General features: G+C 34.4%; 1 protein-coding gene across 2 annotated transcripts in view; it reads right to left on the bottom strand.

The window, feature by feature from the left end:
* PPP4R3B (protein phosphatase 4 regulatory subunit 3B) overlaps positions 1-13143 on the bottom strand; it is a 54042-nt gene that overhangs the window by 17999 nt on the left and 22900 nt on the right. For both annotated transcript variants that reach the window (XM_080685550.1, XM_080685551.1), the window contains exons 5-7: positions 11852-11929; positions 10662-10778; positions 8593-8709 (exon numbers count right to left, since the gene is read on the bottom strand). In XM_080685550.1, coding sequence (XP_080541676.1) covers positions 8593-8709; positions 10662-10778; positions 11852-11929 — 312 coding nt within the window. The remainder of the gene's footprint in view (positions 1-8592; positions 8710-10661; positions 10779-11851; positions 11930-13143) is intronic.

Here is a 13143-nt window from a genome sequence, read left to right as displayed (position 1 = left end):
AACAGATTCTCATTCTAGGTTTCAGTGTCAGGTATGAATTTAGAAGTTGATGAAACAAGCAAGATTACACATGTGATACCTCTCCACTCACAAACACAGCTTATCTCAGCTTCTAACTAGAAAATCCTTTCTAGGAAAGTGAGAGAGAGAGAGAGAGAGAGAGAGAGAAAATAACCCAGCACACAATTCTCCACAGGTGAGTGGATGCACATGTGTTATATAATGACCTAATACCAACTAGATTTATTGTTATGTTAGCAACATGCTCTTGGGTCTTAATATACAGAGCTACCAAGTAGCTTGCAGCTATAAAGCAGCTCTGCTTGTATTTTTAAAGTAGAAATCTTAAACATTAAATTAGGATACAAACTGATTGTTCATGTCAAAAAGTTCTGACATCAACTCGGTGGATGTGAAAATATGTTTATTATTGGGGGAAGAAAGGTAGTAACTGAAGGAGATGAAATAAGGGAACTGCATGGAATGAAGACAAATGTCTTAAATTGGGAGAATTCTGGAAAGCTTCAGTATAAAGCAGTCTTTGTTATTATTTTGTTTTGCTAGCCCTCTCCAAACTATATACTTTTAGCCAAAAATAATATATCCCTGTGAATTGTTTATTTATAAACTCAATGCAATAAAGAACCAATAAAACCATGCCATAGCAACTTAACTTCTTATAATTGGAACCCTAGCCTGACCGGTGTGGCTCAGTGGTTGAGCATTGACCCATGAACCAGGTCACTGGTTCAATTCCTGGTCAGGGCACATGCAGGGGGTTGTGAGCTTGATCCCCAATAAAGACTGGAGGCAGTCAATCAATGATTCTCTCTCATCACTGATGTTTCTACCTCTCTCTCTCTCCTTTTCCCTCTCTCTCTGAAATCAGTAAAAGTATACTTAAAAAAGTATTAGAACCCTACCCTCTACCATGTTTCCAAATTTGAACACTAGTAAATAAATTCTATCATGGCAACAGAGACAGAATGAAATTTCTTCAAAGAGGAATTATGAAATAAAATTACTTTTTAATTGTTGTTTTATTTATATTACAACTGTAAACCTACTTTTGCCTATCCTGTATAGTTTTACTTTATGATGTTCCATTAATTCATGCAGGCTTTCTTCATTTTTTTTTATTCTAAAGTTCTCTGATTTTTTTCTATTGCTTGATCGAATCTGCTGTAGAAGCTATTTACTGATCTTTTTCAGTTCAGTCATTGCATTTTTCAGCTCCAGGATTTCCTTTGGTTCTTTTCTATAGTTTCTATCTCTTTGTTGAATTCATTTTGTTTATGTATTGTTCTCTTGATTTCATTTAGTTATCTAATTGTCTTCTTGTAGCTCATTGAGCTTCTTCTTTAAGATAATTATTTTGAATTCCTTGTTAGGCAGTTTAAAGTTCTCCATTTCCCCCCAAATTTACTTATGTATTTATCTTTAATTCTTTAAATGTCATTTTTCAATTATAATTGACATTTAATATTATTTTATATGAGTTTCAGGTGCACAGCATAGTGGTTAGACAATCATATAATTTACAAAGCGATGACCTCAATAATTCTAGTACGTATCTGGCACGGTACATAGTTATTACAATATTATTGACTATATCCCGTATGCTATAGTTCTCCATTTTTTTTGTTTCTTTGGTGATGTCAAATTTCCCTGATTCTTCATGATCTCTGTAGTTTTGCATTGGTGTCTGCACATCTTAAGAAGCAGTTAGCTTGCCCAGTCTTTATAGACCAGCTTTGGCTAAGAAAGCCCTTCACCAGTCAGCCTGGCCAGAGGTTCTGGCTGGGCCAGCAGGTGGAGTCTGTTACTGGGGTACTAAGACCAGCTATTGAGACCTGTGCAGTGGTATTTGTTCGTAGCTATTGTGAGATGATTCCCTCAGTGTTCTGGCAGAGGCATGAAAAAAGTGATTCTCTTGGTAGCACCCTGAAAGGCTGGGGATGTCAGACCTTCACTTTGCTTTTTTTCTTTCCCTCAAGGGAGAATTCATTGGTCCAGGGCAGTGGTCGGCAAACTCATTAGTCAACAGAGCCAAATATCAACAGTACAACGATTGAAATTTCTTTTGAGAGCCAAATTTTTAAAACTTAAACTTCTTCTAATGCCACTTCTTCAAAATAGACTCGCCCAGGCCATGGTATTTTGTGGAAGAGCCACACTCAAGGGGCCAAAGAGCCGCATGTGACCAGTCGACCACTGGTCCAGGGGATCTTTCTCAGCATTGTTCTGTGTTGTCTTGGGGAAGGAAGGACATGGGTAAAGTGAACCTGTTATTACCCCTTCAATGCATCTTTTCTCATTTCTGTGTTCCACCAAGGTGCTATAACCTCTCACCTGGATTCTGTAAGGCATGTTTCATTTCTTAATTAACTCAATAGAGTAAGCCTGGTGAACTAAATAAATAGCTAAATCAAAAGACCCAGCCTCTAAATGCAGTACTGCCAATAACCAGCTATCTAAGTGGCCCTATTAACTCCTCCAGGCCTGTTTCTCTATTGGCATATAACAAGGGAACTGGAACAGAAGATCACCGAAGTTGGGACCACTCTGTCAAAATTCCAAGCTACCGATGCTAATCTTCTGCTCGAGTTCTTTACTGACAGTAAAACACAAGCACAAATCCAATTTTCCTTAATCTGCTTATCCAACTATGTCATTACTCAGGCTAGAAAACTCATGCTCAAGAAATGGCAGCAAAATAATGAAGATGATAAGACAAACTACCAGAAAATTCCTTCAGATGTCAAACGATAATTTAATCTAAAAATTTACAGCCATGTTTGGGGGGTTCAGTTAGTTGGAGCCAGTCCTGTATACCAAAAGCCTGTGGGTTCAATTTCCGTTCAAGGTATATATCAAGGTTGTGGGTTCAATCCTCAGTGGGGATGTGTATAGGAGGCAGCTGATCAATGTTTCTGTCTCACATCGATGTTTCTCTCTCATATCAATGTTTCTCTCTTTTTCCAAAAATAAAAAATATATATATCCTCAGGTAAGGAAAATACATACATACATACATAAATACATGCCATTACAGAGGAAGTGCAATGAATTTATTGCAATGCTGGGGCATCAATATCTATTTTAGAGAACACTCTTTTAAATGTATAGTCTTAAAATAACCCCCAAACTTCCTTTCCATTAATGACTGCTTATCCCTATGATCTCTTTTTGTTTTACTTCTTTTAATATATACCACCATAGTAGCTTCTGCAATTATAACTTTCAAATGAGAACCAGCCTGTAAATGGCAGCATCATTTAGCTGAAATGTTCTGACATAGGGGTCAAAGTCTAGGGTCAGCAAACTACAAAACTACCTGGCTAATTGCTTATTTTGTACATTTACTGGAATATAGCCAAGCCTATTCGTTTTCAAACTGTCTATGGACAGTTCTTAACTATATTAGCAGGGTTAAGTAGTTTTGACAGACCATAAGACCCAGCAAGTCTTAGTTACCTTCAGGATATTGCAGAAAAGTTTCGCATTCCTTACCTAAATAACATTTCAGTGAGTAACTATAGTTTCTAGGAGATATTTCAATGTTTTAGTTATTTCTAAATCAAAGTTTTAGAGAAATGATACTTCCATTTCATTATACTCCAACCCAGGGGTGGGCAAACTTTTTGACTCGAGGGCCACAATGGGTTCTTAAACTGGATTGGAGGGCTGGGACAAAAGCATGGATGGAGTGTTTGTGTGAACTAATATAAATTCAAAGTAAAGGAGCGGAGGGGAGAGCAAGAGAACCGGATAGAACACCTGGATCCGGCCCGCGGGCCGTAGTTTGCCCACAGCTGCTGCAACCTCATATTATTCTTAGAAACAAACACTTTAAAAAAAGTCTATGTAAGTGGGTTTAAGAATTTTGCTACACTATGAAAAATAGTCAGCAACAAAGAACTTTCAGAGATTATCCAGGTTAAGAGCTGACATCTCTATTTTCGGACTGGGAAAGATAGAGAATATACTTTATTGCTTCTAAGAAAAAAAATTAACTTCTTAATGTTGAGATATATTTTATAACCTATGGAATTAGACAGTTATTATTAGCCCAGTGGCAATCATGACAAAGTTATTTTCCACTGACACTTTCTAGTAAGGTCAAGAGAACATTAGCTACATATAGTAAGTAAGAGAAGAAAGAATGGCAAGGGCAAGAAGAATATTCTGACGTAGGATAAAAATAACTGATGGATGTTGTGGAAACATTTCCATTTTTTAAAAATATATAAATGTAATAATTTTAAAAAAAGTAATGCATATGAAGTTTACTCTGCAGCAACTTGAATGAAGGCTACAAATATTATAGAACCAATAGTTATTTCAATCCATTCTCACGTTAGTAAAAAGAAACAATAGCTCCTCAAATTAGAAGAACTTAATGGTCCAATTCCTCACATTTGTGGAATAGCAAAATAGCCTAGACCCGTGGTCGGCAAACTGTGGCTCGTGAGCCACATGCGGCTCTTTGGCCCCTTGAGTGTGGCTCTTTCACAAAATACCACGGCCTGGCCTGGGCGAGTCTATTTTGAAGAAGTGGCGTTAGAGGAAGTTTAAGTTTAAAAAATTTGGCTCTCAAAAGAAATTTCAATCGTTGTACTGTTGATATTTGGCTCTGTTGACTAATGAGTTTGCCGACCACTGGCTAGATAAACAGAACTAAAACTCTTTGTAAAATTGGGGGATTTTCTTGATATGATGCACTGAACGAAATGTTAGTTCTGTACTATTCCTGAGACAAAGACATAACCTAAAGTGAATCAGGACAAATCCAAATTGTTGGACACTAGACCAGAAACTTTTTGTTTTTGTCTAGGCTAAAAGGATATTACTGGGACAACTGGCAAAATCTGAAATTAGGGCCGTAGTTAAATAAAGGAAAAATGTTAATTGCCTGATTTTGATCATTATAGTGTGGTTATGTATGCAGAGTTTTTAGTAGATAGACAATAAAGTAAATAGGGATAAAGGGATATCATGCCATCATTTTTGTACCTTATTCTTCAATGGTTCAGAACAAAAATAATTATATATGTAAATGTGTATATACAAATAAGAGCAAAGAAAAAGAATGATAAAGTAAATAGGAGACAAAAAGTTAATAAGTAGGGAATCTGGGGGAAATGTATATGGGAGTTCTTTGTACTATTATCACTTTGGCACAAATTTAAAATTACTTCCAAATAAAAGGTTAAAAAAACTGATGCAATTTTAGGAAATAAAATGTGATATGTTCAATACAAAATACTGAACAGTCAACCAACCCATGGAGATTAATTTATGTATTTTTAAAAACTTTTTATTATGGCAAATTTCACCCTCCAAAATTATTTTGAAGCAAATTCCATATATATAATTTTATAAATACTTCAGCATAAAATATTTAGAAGTGTTTTAAGAGTCCTTTAAAAAATGAAAATAAGGAATCTTAAAAAATAAACCCAACAACTATACTTAAATAAAAATAAAAAATCCCAATGCTATTGTCATATCTAAAAAAATTAACATGAATTTATTCCTAAGTGAGAAATACACTGAAAATACTTGCCAAAATAAGCAGTTCAGTAATAGCTGTATTACTTATTCAGTCAGATTCTAAAATAAGTTTTACTGGATGTTTCAAAGGCCATTAGCATAAAAATGTGAAATCTGTGGCATAACAAAAAGAAGACAGCAGTTACTGCTAAATCCACCCTTACAGCTTGGACAGAAATGACTACAATAAAAATGTTATTATTTCCTAGTGTCTCAAACACATATGTTAATATTGTGATCCTAAAAACAAATCTGCTCCATCATATCAGGAAGAACTTGAGTTTGAATGCTGTGCATTTAAAAGAACATCAAAATATCAACACTCCACTGAATATACAAGTAAGTTATTTCTTTTTTCTTTTTAAAGGTTGCAGCCAACCCAATATAAAATTCAGCATGCAGGATCCTTTATTTTGAAATTAAAAAAAAAAAAAATATATATATATATATATATATATAATTTATACTCTTTTGTGGGCTAAGGATTATTTTGAGGCAACAAGATTTTTAAATTATAAAATTGCTAGATATCAGAAAATTCAGGGAAATGAAAGGCCTTGAAGACTATGATTATAAGAAAAAAAATTGAGAAAGGGACTTTTTATAGTTAAAAATCAGTAACAGCCCTAACAGGTTTGGCTCAGTGGATGGAGCGTCGGCCTGCAGACTGAAGGGTCCCAGGTTCGATTCCGGTCAAGGGCACGTACCTTGGTTGTGGGCACATCCCCAGTGGGGGGTGTGCAGGAGGCAGCTGATCGATGTTTCTCTCTCATCGATGTTTCTAACTCTCTATCCCTCTCCCTTCCTTTCTGTAATAATCAATAAAATATATTTTTAAAAAAAATCAGTAAGAGCTTCTCTAAGTTTGATGCATCCATTAAATGTAAATAAGAAAATAGTTCTACAAAATAAATGAACAAACAAAATTTAAACAGACTCATAGATAGAGAAAATAGACTGATGGTTGCCAGAGGGGAGTTGGGGGACTGGGTGAAAAAGGTGAAGGGATTAAGAAGTACAAATTGGTAGTTACAAAATAATCACAGGGATGTACTAGTAAAGTACAGCATAGGGAATATAGTCAATAATATTGTCACACAGCTGGTATGGCTCAGTGGATTGAGCATCGTCCCAAGGAACAAGAAGTCTTGGGTTCGATTCCCAGTCAGGACACATGCCCAGGTTGCTGCTCCATCCACAGTAGGAGATATGTAGGAGGCAGCCGATAGATGTGTCTCTCTCATAGATGTTTCTATCTCTCTCTCCCTCTCCCTTCCTCTCTATCTAAAAAGCAATAAAAACATATTAAAAAATAATATTGTAATAACTACACGAGGTGAGTACTGAAAATATTGGGGGAACACTTTGGGAAGTACATAACTGTCTAGCCCAGTGGTCGGCAAACTGCAGCTCGCGAGCCACATGCGGCTCTTTGGCCCCTTGAGTGTGACTCTTCCACAAAATACCATGGCCTGGGCCAGTCTATTTTGAAAAAGTGGCGTTAGAAGAAGTTTAAGTTTAAAAAATTTGGCTCTCAAAAGAAATTTCAATCGTTGCACTGTTGATATTTGGCTCTGTTGACTAATGAGTTTGCTGACCACTGGTCTAGCCACTATACTGCACACCTGAAACTAATACAAAATAATACTGAATGCAAACTGTAATTGAAAAATTACAAACAAAAAAAAGCCACAGAATAAAATGGTTCTAATAAAAACAGAAAGTTAAGAATTCTTAGAATTAGTTGCTCATTATTCTCATGGCCTGAGAGATTTTATAATGAATACCTTTAATCATACTCATCACTAAGGATGTAATACTGAGCATTAACTTCAAAGTATTACCTTTTGTAAAGGATGGCACTAAGATAGTAATATCAACAGTGAGATAAACTAGATATTTATTTCTTTAAAGTCAGATTAGCATTAGTAGGAAAAAAAACACCTTAAAATACTTAACACAAAATATGTCTTTTATTTCTTTTCTACTGCCTAAACTATACCATTAGCCCAAACCGATTCTAAATAAAATTGCTTTAAAAAAACACTGGAAATATCTATGAAAGACAGACATAAAAATCCAAGTTAAGAGATTAAGCACAAAACATATAAAACAACTATAGTTTAATTTAATAATATAAGGATCAAATTAACACTGGGATTCAAAACCATTAAGAAGGGAGATTATTAGCCTGGCCCACATGGTTGTGTATCAACCCACGAACCAGGAGGTCAAGGTTCGATTCTGGGTCAGGGCACATGCCCACGTTGCAGGCTCAATCCCCAGTGTGGGGAGTACAGGAGGCAGCTGATCAATGATTCTCTCTCATCATTGATATTTCTATCTCTCTATCTCCCTATCTCTCTTTTTCTTCCTTTCTGAAATCAATAAAAATATATTTTTAAAAAATGAAGGGACATAATTATATTTTAGTTATTTTTCTACTTAACACTAAAATAAGGAAGACTACTTAAAATTAGAGCTATATGTTCATATTGTCTTAAAAATAGTTTAAGGGAAAAGTGTAAATATTTCTGTAGTGGGAAAACTCAACATTGGTCTTATTATTAAACATTCATCCACACTAGAAAGAAAATACACATTTGAATATAGTGAAAGTAACTTATTAGTTATATTCAGTAAGTGCCTGACCTATGAGGCTTGAAATTATATTTCATTAGTACTTGAAACGTTTTTTAAGACTAGCATGTAAGAATTTGATTCTATGATAATCATTTATTTCAATCTCAATACTAATTTGAATATGCTTTTTTTTAAACAGTCAATCCAACTGCCAGTTGAATACACTGCAAATCAATTGGCACAAATGTAGTGCAGCGAATCCCTACAAGGAGTCTAAGACTCTTTTCAGGAAGTGCATGAGAATAATACTCTGGGCTTGCTATAGTCATAGATGATTAGAAATTTATTATTTTGCTTCATAAAAGATTAAAATAACAGCCATGATTTTCTCTCAATAGTTTTCGAACACTATTCTACAGGTAATTCACATAGAACCAAAACATTATTACTTACATCGTCACTCTGCTGGGCTTCTTGCATTACAAACTCTCGGACCATGGATGGACTAAATTCTACTAGATAAGAAAATATATCTGTAGCAGCTGATCTGACTTGCAAGTCATCCATGCCCTGATGAAAGGAAAATAGATTACTTAAAGACTGTTAACAAATGTTATACTGTATTTTCCTTTTTCCCAAATCTATGTACACTTCCAACTTTTTGGATTTAATTGTACTGGAATCAAAATACATAACCTCTCTATCCTTCAACAAATATTAAAAAGTTTTATATAGCTCAATGATTAGTTTCCACCAGTTTTTTCCACCACAAAATAAATATTCAGAGAATTTAAATGTAAGCATCAGCACAGGATTATAAAGCAACAATGTAACAAAAGGTTGTTTTTTTTGGGGGGGGGGTGGAAAGGGAAGAATTATTGATTTAAATATATGCAAAAATGTGAATGATGTCTCCTAGTTAAGTCTTTAAAACCTTACAGAATCTGTCTTTGATCCTGGATTTGCCAGTTACTTTACACCTTAGTATCTGATTTCTCAATTATGATTTTCCTATTAGAGAATGCTTTTGAAAACACTTTGGGTATTTTTACTCTTTTCCACAACTTAATTTTCTAAGGTAATGATTCTGAATGCTTGTCCTCTTTCAACATGTGAAGAATACATGATCCATAAGTTACAAAATCTTCAGGAGATTCTGAAAACATTCTATGACTCAGCAGTTCTCAAAATGTGGTGCAGCGAACCCCTACAAGGAGTCTAAGACTCTTTTCAGGAAGTGCATGAGAATAAAAGCCTATCTAATAAAAGGGTAATATGCAAATTAACCATCACTCTGTCACAAAGGTGGCAGCATCCATAGCCACAAGATGGTGGCGCCCAGTCCTCTCAGCCCCACAGGAGTCCCCCAGTCCCAGGGGGGCGGCTGCTGAGAGCCGGTAGCATGATTGGCCTGGTGGAATGCTTGCTCCGTCACCGTGGCAACGAGGCAAGTGTTCCGTGCCCAGCTGCAGATGGGCTCTGGGCCGCAGAGAGCCTCTGGGCAGCGGAAGTGGAGCAGCCAGGCCCTGCAGAGAGCTACTGGCGCACAGATTTGTGTGGAGGGCTACTAGTTATTTTCATAATAATAAATAATACTAGGGTATTAATAGTCTCTTCACTCTCAGTCTATCACAAGTATAGTTGGGTTTTCAAGAGGCTACACAACCTGTGGTAACACAAATTAAATGCTGAAGCTACTATGAGACTTTATTTTCTAATAAGCCAGACATTAAAGGTATTGGTAAAAAATATGAAACAGGCCACAACCAGGTAGCTCATCTGGATATGCCAAGATTGTGGGTTTGATCGCGCTGGTCAAGGCATATGTAAGAATCAACCAATGACTACATAAATAACTGGAACAACAAATCGATGTTTCTCTCTCTCATCCCCTCCGCCCCACCCCTCAAATCAGTAAGTAAATTTTTGAAAAGTGTTTAAAAAAACATGAAACAATGCCATTCTTTTCACTAAATATATTTTGTTTTGGAAAAACTATTTTTCATAAATGTTATATTATTTATGTTAACATATAATTGGGTTGTTATTATTTTAAAATAAATTAATACTTAAAAAACTCTGTTTTAATTTTTCATGTAATGAATATCAGTGGATAAAACTAATAAGCAAAAGTATGAGAACCACTGCCCTAACCCCATATTGCAACATGAGCACCTTTGATTCTGTCTGCCCTCACTCTACTCACTGGTCTAAAAAGGAGAGACATTTTATTTGTTTCTATGAAACATAATTAATATGGTTACAGAAGAGAAAGTCTTATACGGGATTTTTATTCACCTGAAGACATATTATATGCAAGTAATTACATAGTAATATTATAAATTTAAGTTAATAAAAATCTGAAGATTGAAAACACTCTTGTATAATTCACTATCAAGAGAAGCATAATTTAAATTATAAAATTCAATATGCATTACTATAATAAGTACTTTCCATCCATAATATAAATCTATTACAAATCTCAATTTCAAAAACATGAAGGAAAAAACATGTATAATTACCATTACAATTTCAAGAGCAGGAAGAATGCCCAACTTTGCCAAAGTTTTGAAAAATGCATCCCTGTTTTGAGGTTGTAATGTCTGAGAAAATGCACAAAACTCCTTGAAAAAATTAACCTGTAATATTAGAAAGTACAGTGAGACATTGATACACATAAAAGTAAACTTAAGGCACATGGTAATGTGATCAACAATACCCTTCTCAAGGATTGTCTTTTTAGGGTATCCTGACTCCTCAGAACCTACATAGGACACATTAGAAGTTAGCAGCCCATTAAAAGTAAACCTTGCTTTGAACAATTACCTCTCTAAAAACATTATGGTGTACACACATTATATGTGGAGTCTCTGAGGAATGTATATACTTATATATTATTCTCTATTCATGACTAAGGTATAAAAATGCCATGTAAGGCGAATATTTTGAATTAGAGCAAACATTTTCACAGAAACCCTGATACACAGAAACCCAGTGGCTGGGTTTCCAGGGAGGCCTCAAAAGTATGATTAGGGTTTTAAGAATTGGAAAGGACATTATAGATTCCCTAGTCTAAAGGACTAATTTCATAAATAAGAAAACTGACTAGGCTATTAATAAATAACTACACCAAAAGTGACTTGGCTGATTTTAGGTCAGCAATCTTTCATTACTTCTTAAAACCCATGTACCTGATTATAATGTTTGAACAATTAACAAACTGCTGGTAAACAGCAATCACTATTCTCTTCCCCAAGGCATGGTTTTTATCTCAAAAAAGTTGTTATAAACACATTCATAAGAAAATATTTCCAAGAAGCAATTATTTATCATTCATTGACTTAAGAGGCAGTCCCCTTGCCACTTGTTTAAAAAGAAAAGCATCTCTATACTGTGAGTATCTACGACCATGAAAATGCATGAGTTTGTAGTTCCGTCCTGACATAAACCACATATCTGATTTTGGAATTTGTAAGGCACACAGTTTCTCTCATGGAGAGGGGAACCTACATCAAAATATCTTAAGAAATTTCTAAAATATATAAAACAATAAGTTTGAGAATAACTATTTAAAGTATAATTTAAGTACATATATTTCATCTCATACTCTAATTATAAAAAATTTTCTCTTAACAAATTCAGTATCAAAAGCCTGTATGCCAAAAGAGTAAGTTCTCTTTAAGGGTTTGAATTTCAAGAATAAATAAATTACCAATTCACGCCGTTTATCATCATCTGTAGCCTCATCTGTTAATTGTGCAAAAACTTCAGACAAAAACTTCTCATCTTCCTACATGAGAAAAAAATGTTCATTTTAAAATTAACATTAATTACTATGAAATATTAAAAGTATAAATTTTACTCATTTATATGATATATACAAATTAAGTTTTAATTTTCAAAACTTGACTACACCATTCACTATTAGTTATACATACATTAATATTTCATGTAACTAGAAATGTCAACTACAAAGAACTCTTTTGGAAAACAAAAATATTCTAGAAGTCATGCATAAACACTCATTTACTTTGACTTAGAACCTTTTTAGCTCCCTTTTGGGGTCTATTTATTCTTAATTTAAACGTAATTCAAACAAGTTTGAAGATCTTTAACCTACAGCAGATTAAAACTTTTTTTTTGTGTATGTGCTGCAGAATTTTAGTAATTAGTTTACATGTAACATGAGATGAAAGAGGTTGAAAATCTCTGGTATAGAGTCTTACATGTTCTGTGGTCTCCAAGGATACCATTAAACAACAAAACACTACAATAACAGCCTTTCATACTGTTGAAAGGAAAAAGGTTGAAATCGCTGATGTAGAGTCTTACTTGTAAGGGTACAACTAAATGACAATACTACCATAACTGTTTTTCATACGGAACACATATTCCATTTTTAGAATTAGATCAGGCTTTAAGAGAATTTTAAATTTCATAAGACTGAATTACAAAGAGTGTATTTACCTGTGGATAGCTAGCGACAGAGATAGATTTAGAATCCAAGTCTCTTGCGTAATGAGATTTTTGTCATTCCCACCCAATAAAATGAACAACAGGACAGGACCCTAAATACTTCAAAGTTTGAAACGAATCAAAGCCACACACACACACACTTTAGAATGGGACAAATCTAATAAGTAACATTTAATATGTTAAATCCTATACTTGAGGCCAAAAACCTTTAAAACAAAATGAAGAGCCATATGTTTATCATCATTTGTTTTCAAAAAGGTATTGAAAGATTTTACATATTTAATTAGTAACTGGAATGAAAGGTTAAAAATTTCTCTTTCAGTGCTGAAATCTTGATATAGGCAAAACTATGTCAAAAGAATGAATCTCTGATTTTATTGGATTTGTTTTTAGCTCAACTCTCATCTATGTAATAGTGGAATTACATGTACCATGTTAAAATGTCAACATTTGAGAGAGCTGTCCTACAACTTATTCTAAAAAGGATCTTAATCTGTAGCTGACTGTGTAGAAATAATCTCACTTTTT

The sequence above is a fragment of the Plecotus auritus genome (genome assembly GCF_963455305.1).
Source record: "Plecotus auritus genome assembly, chromosome: 8".
In the NCBI taxonomy this organism is placed as follows: domain Eukaryota; kingdom Metazoa; phylum Chordata; class Mammalia; order Chiroptera; family Vespertilionidae; genus Plecotus; species Plecotus auritus.
This window is presented reverse-complemented; position numbering and strand designations above follow the sequence as displayed.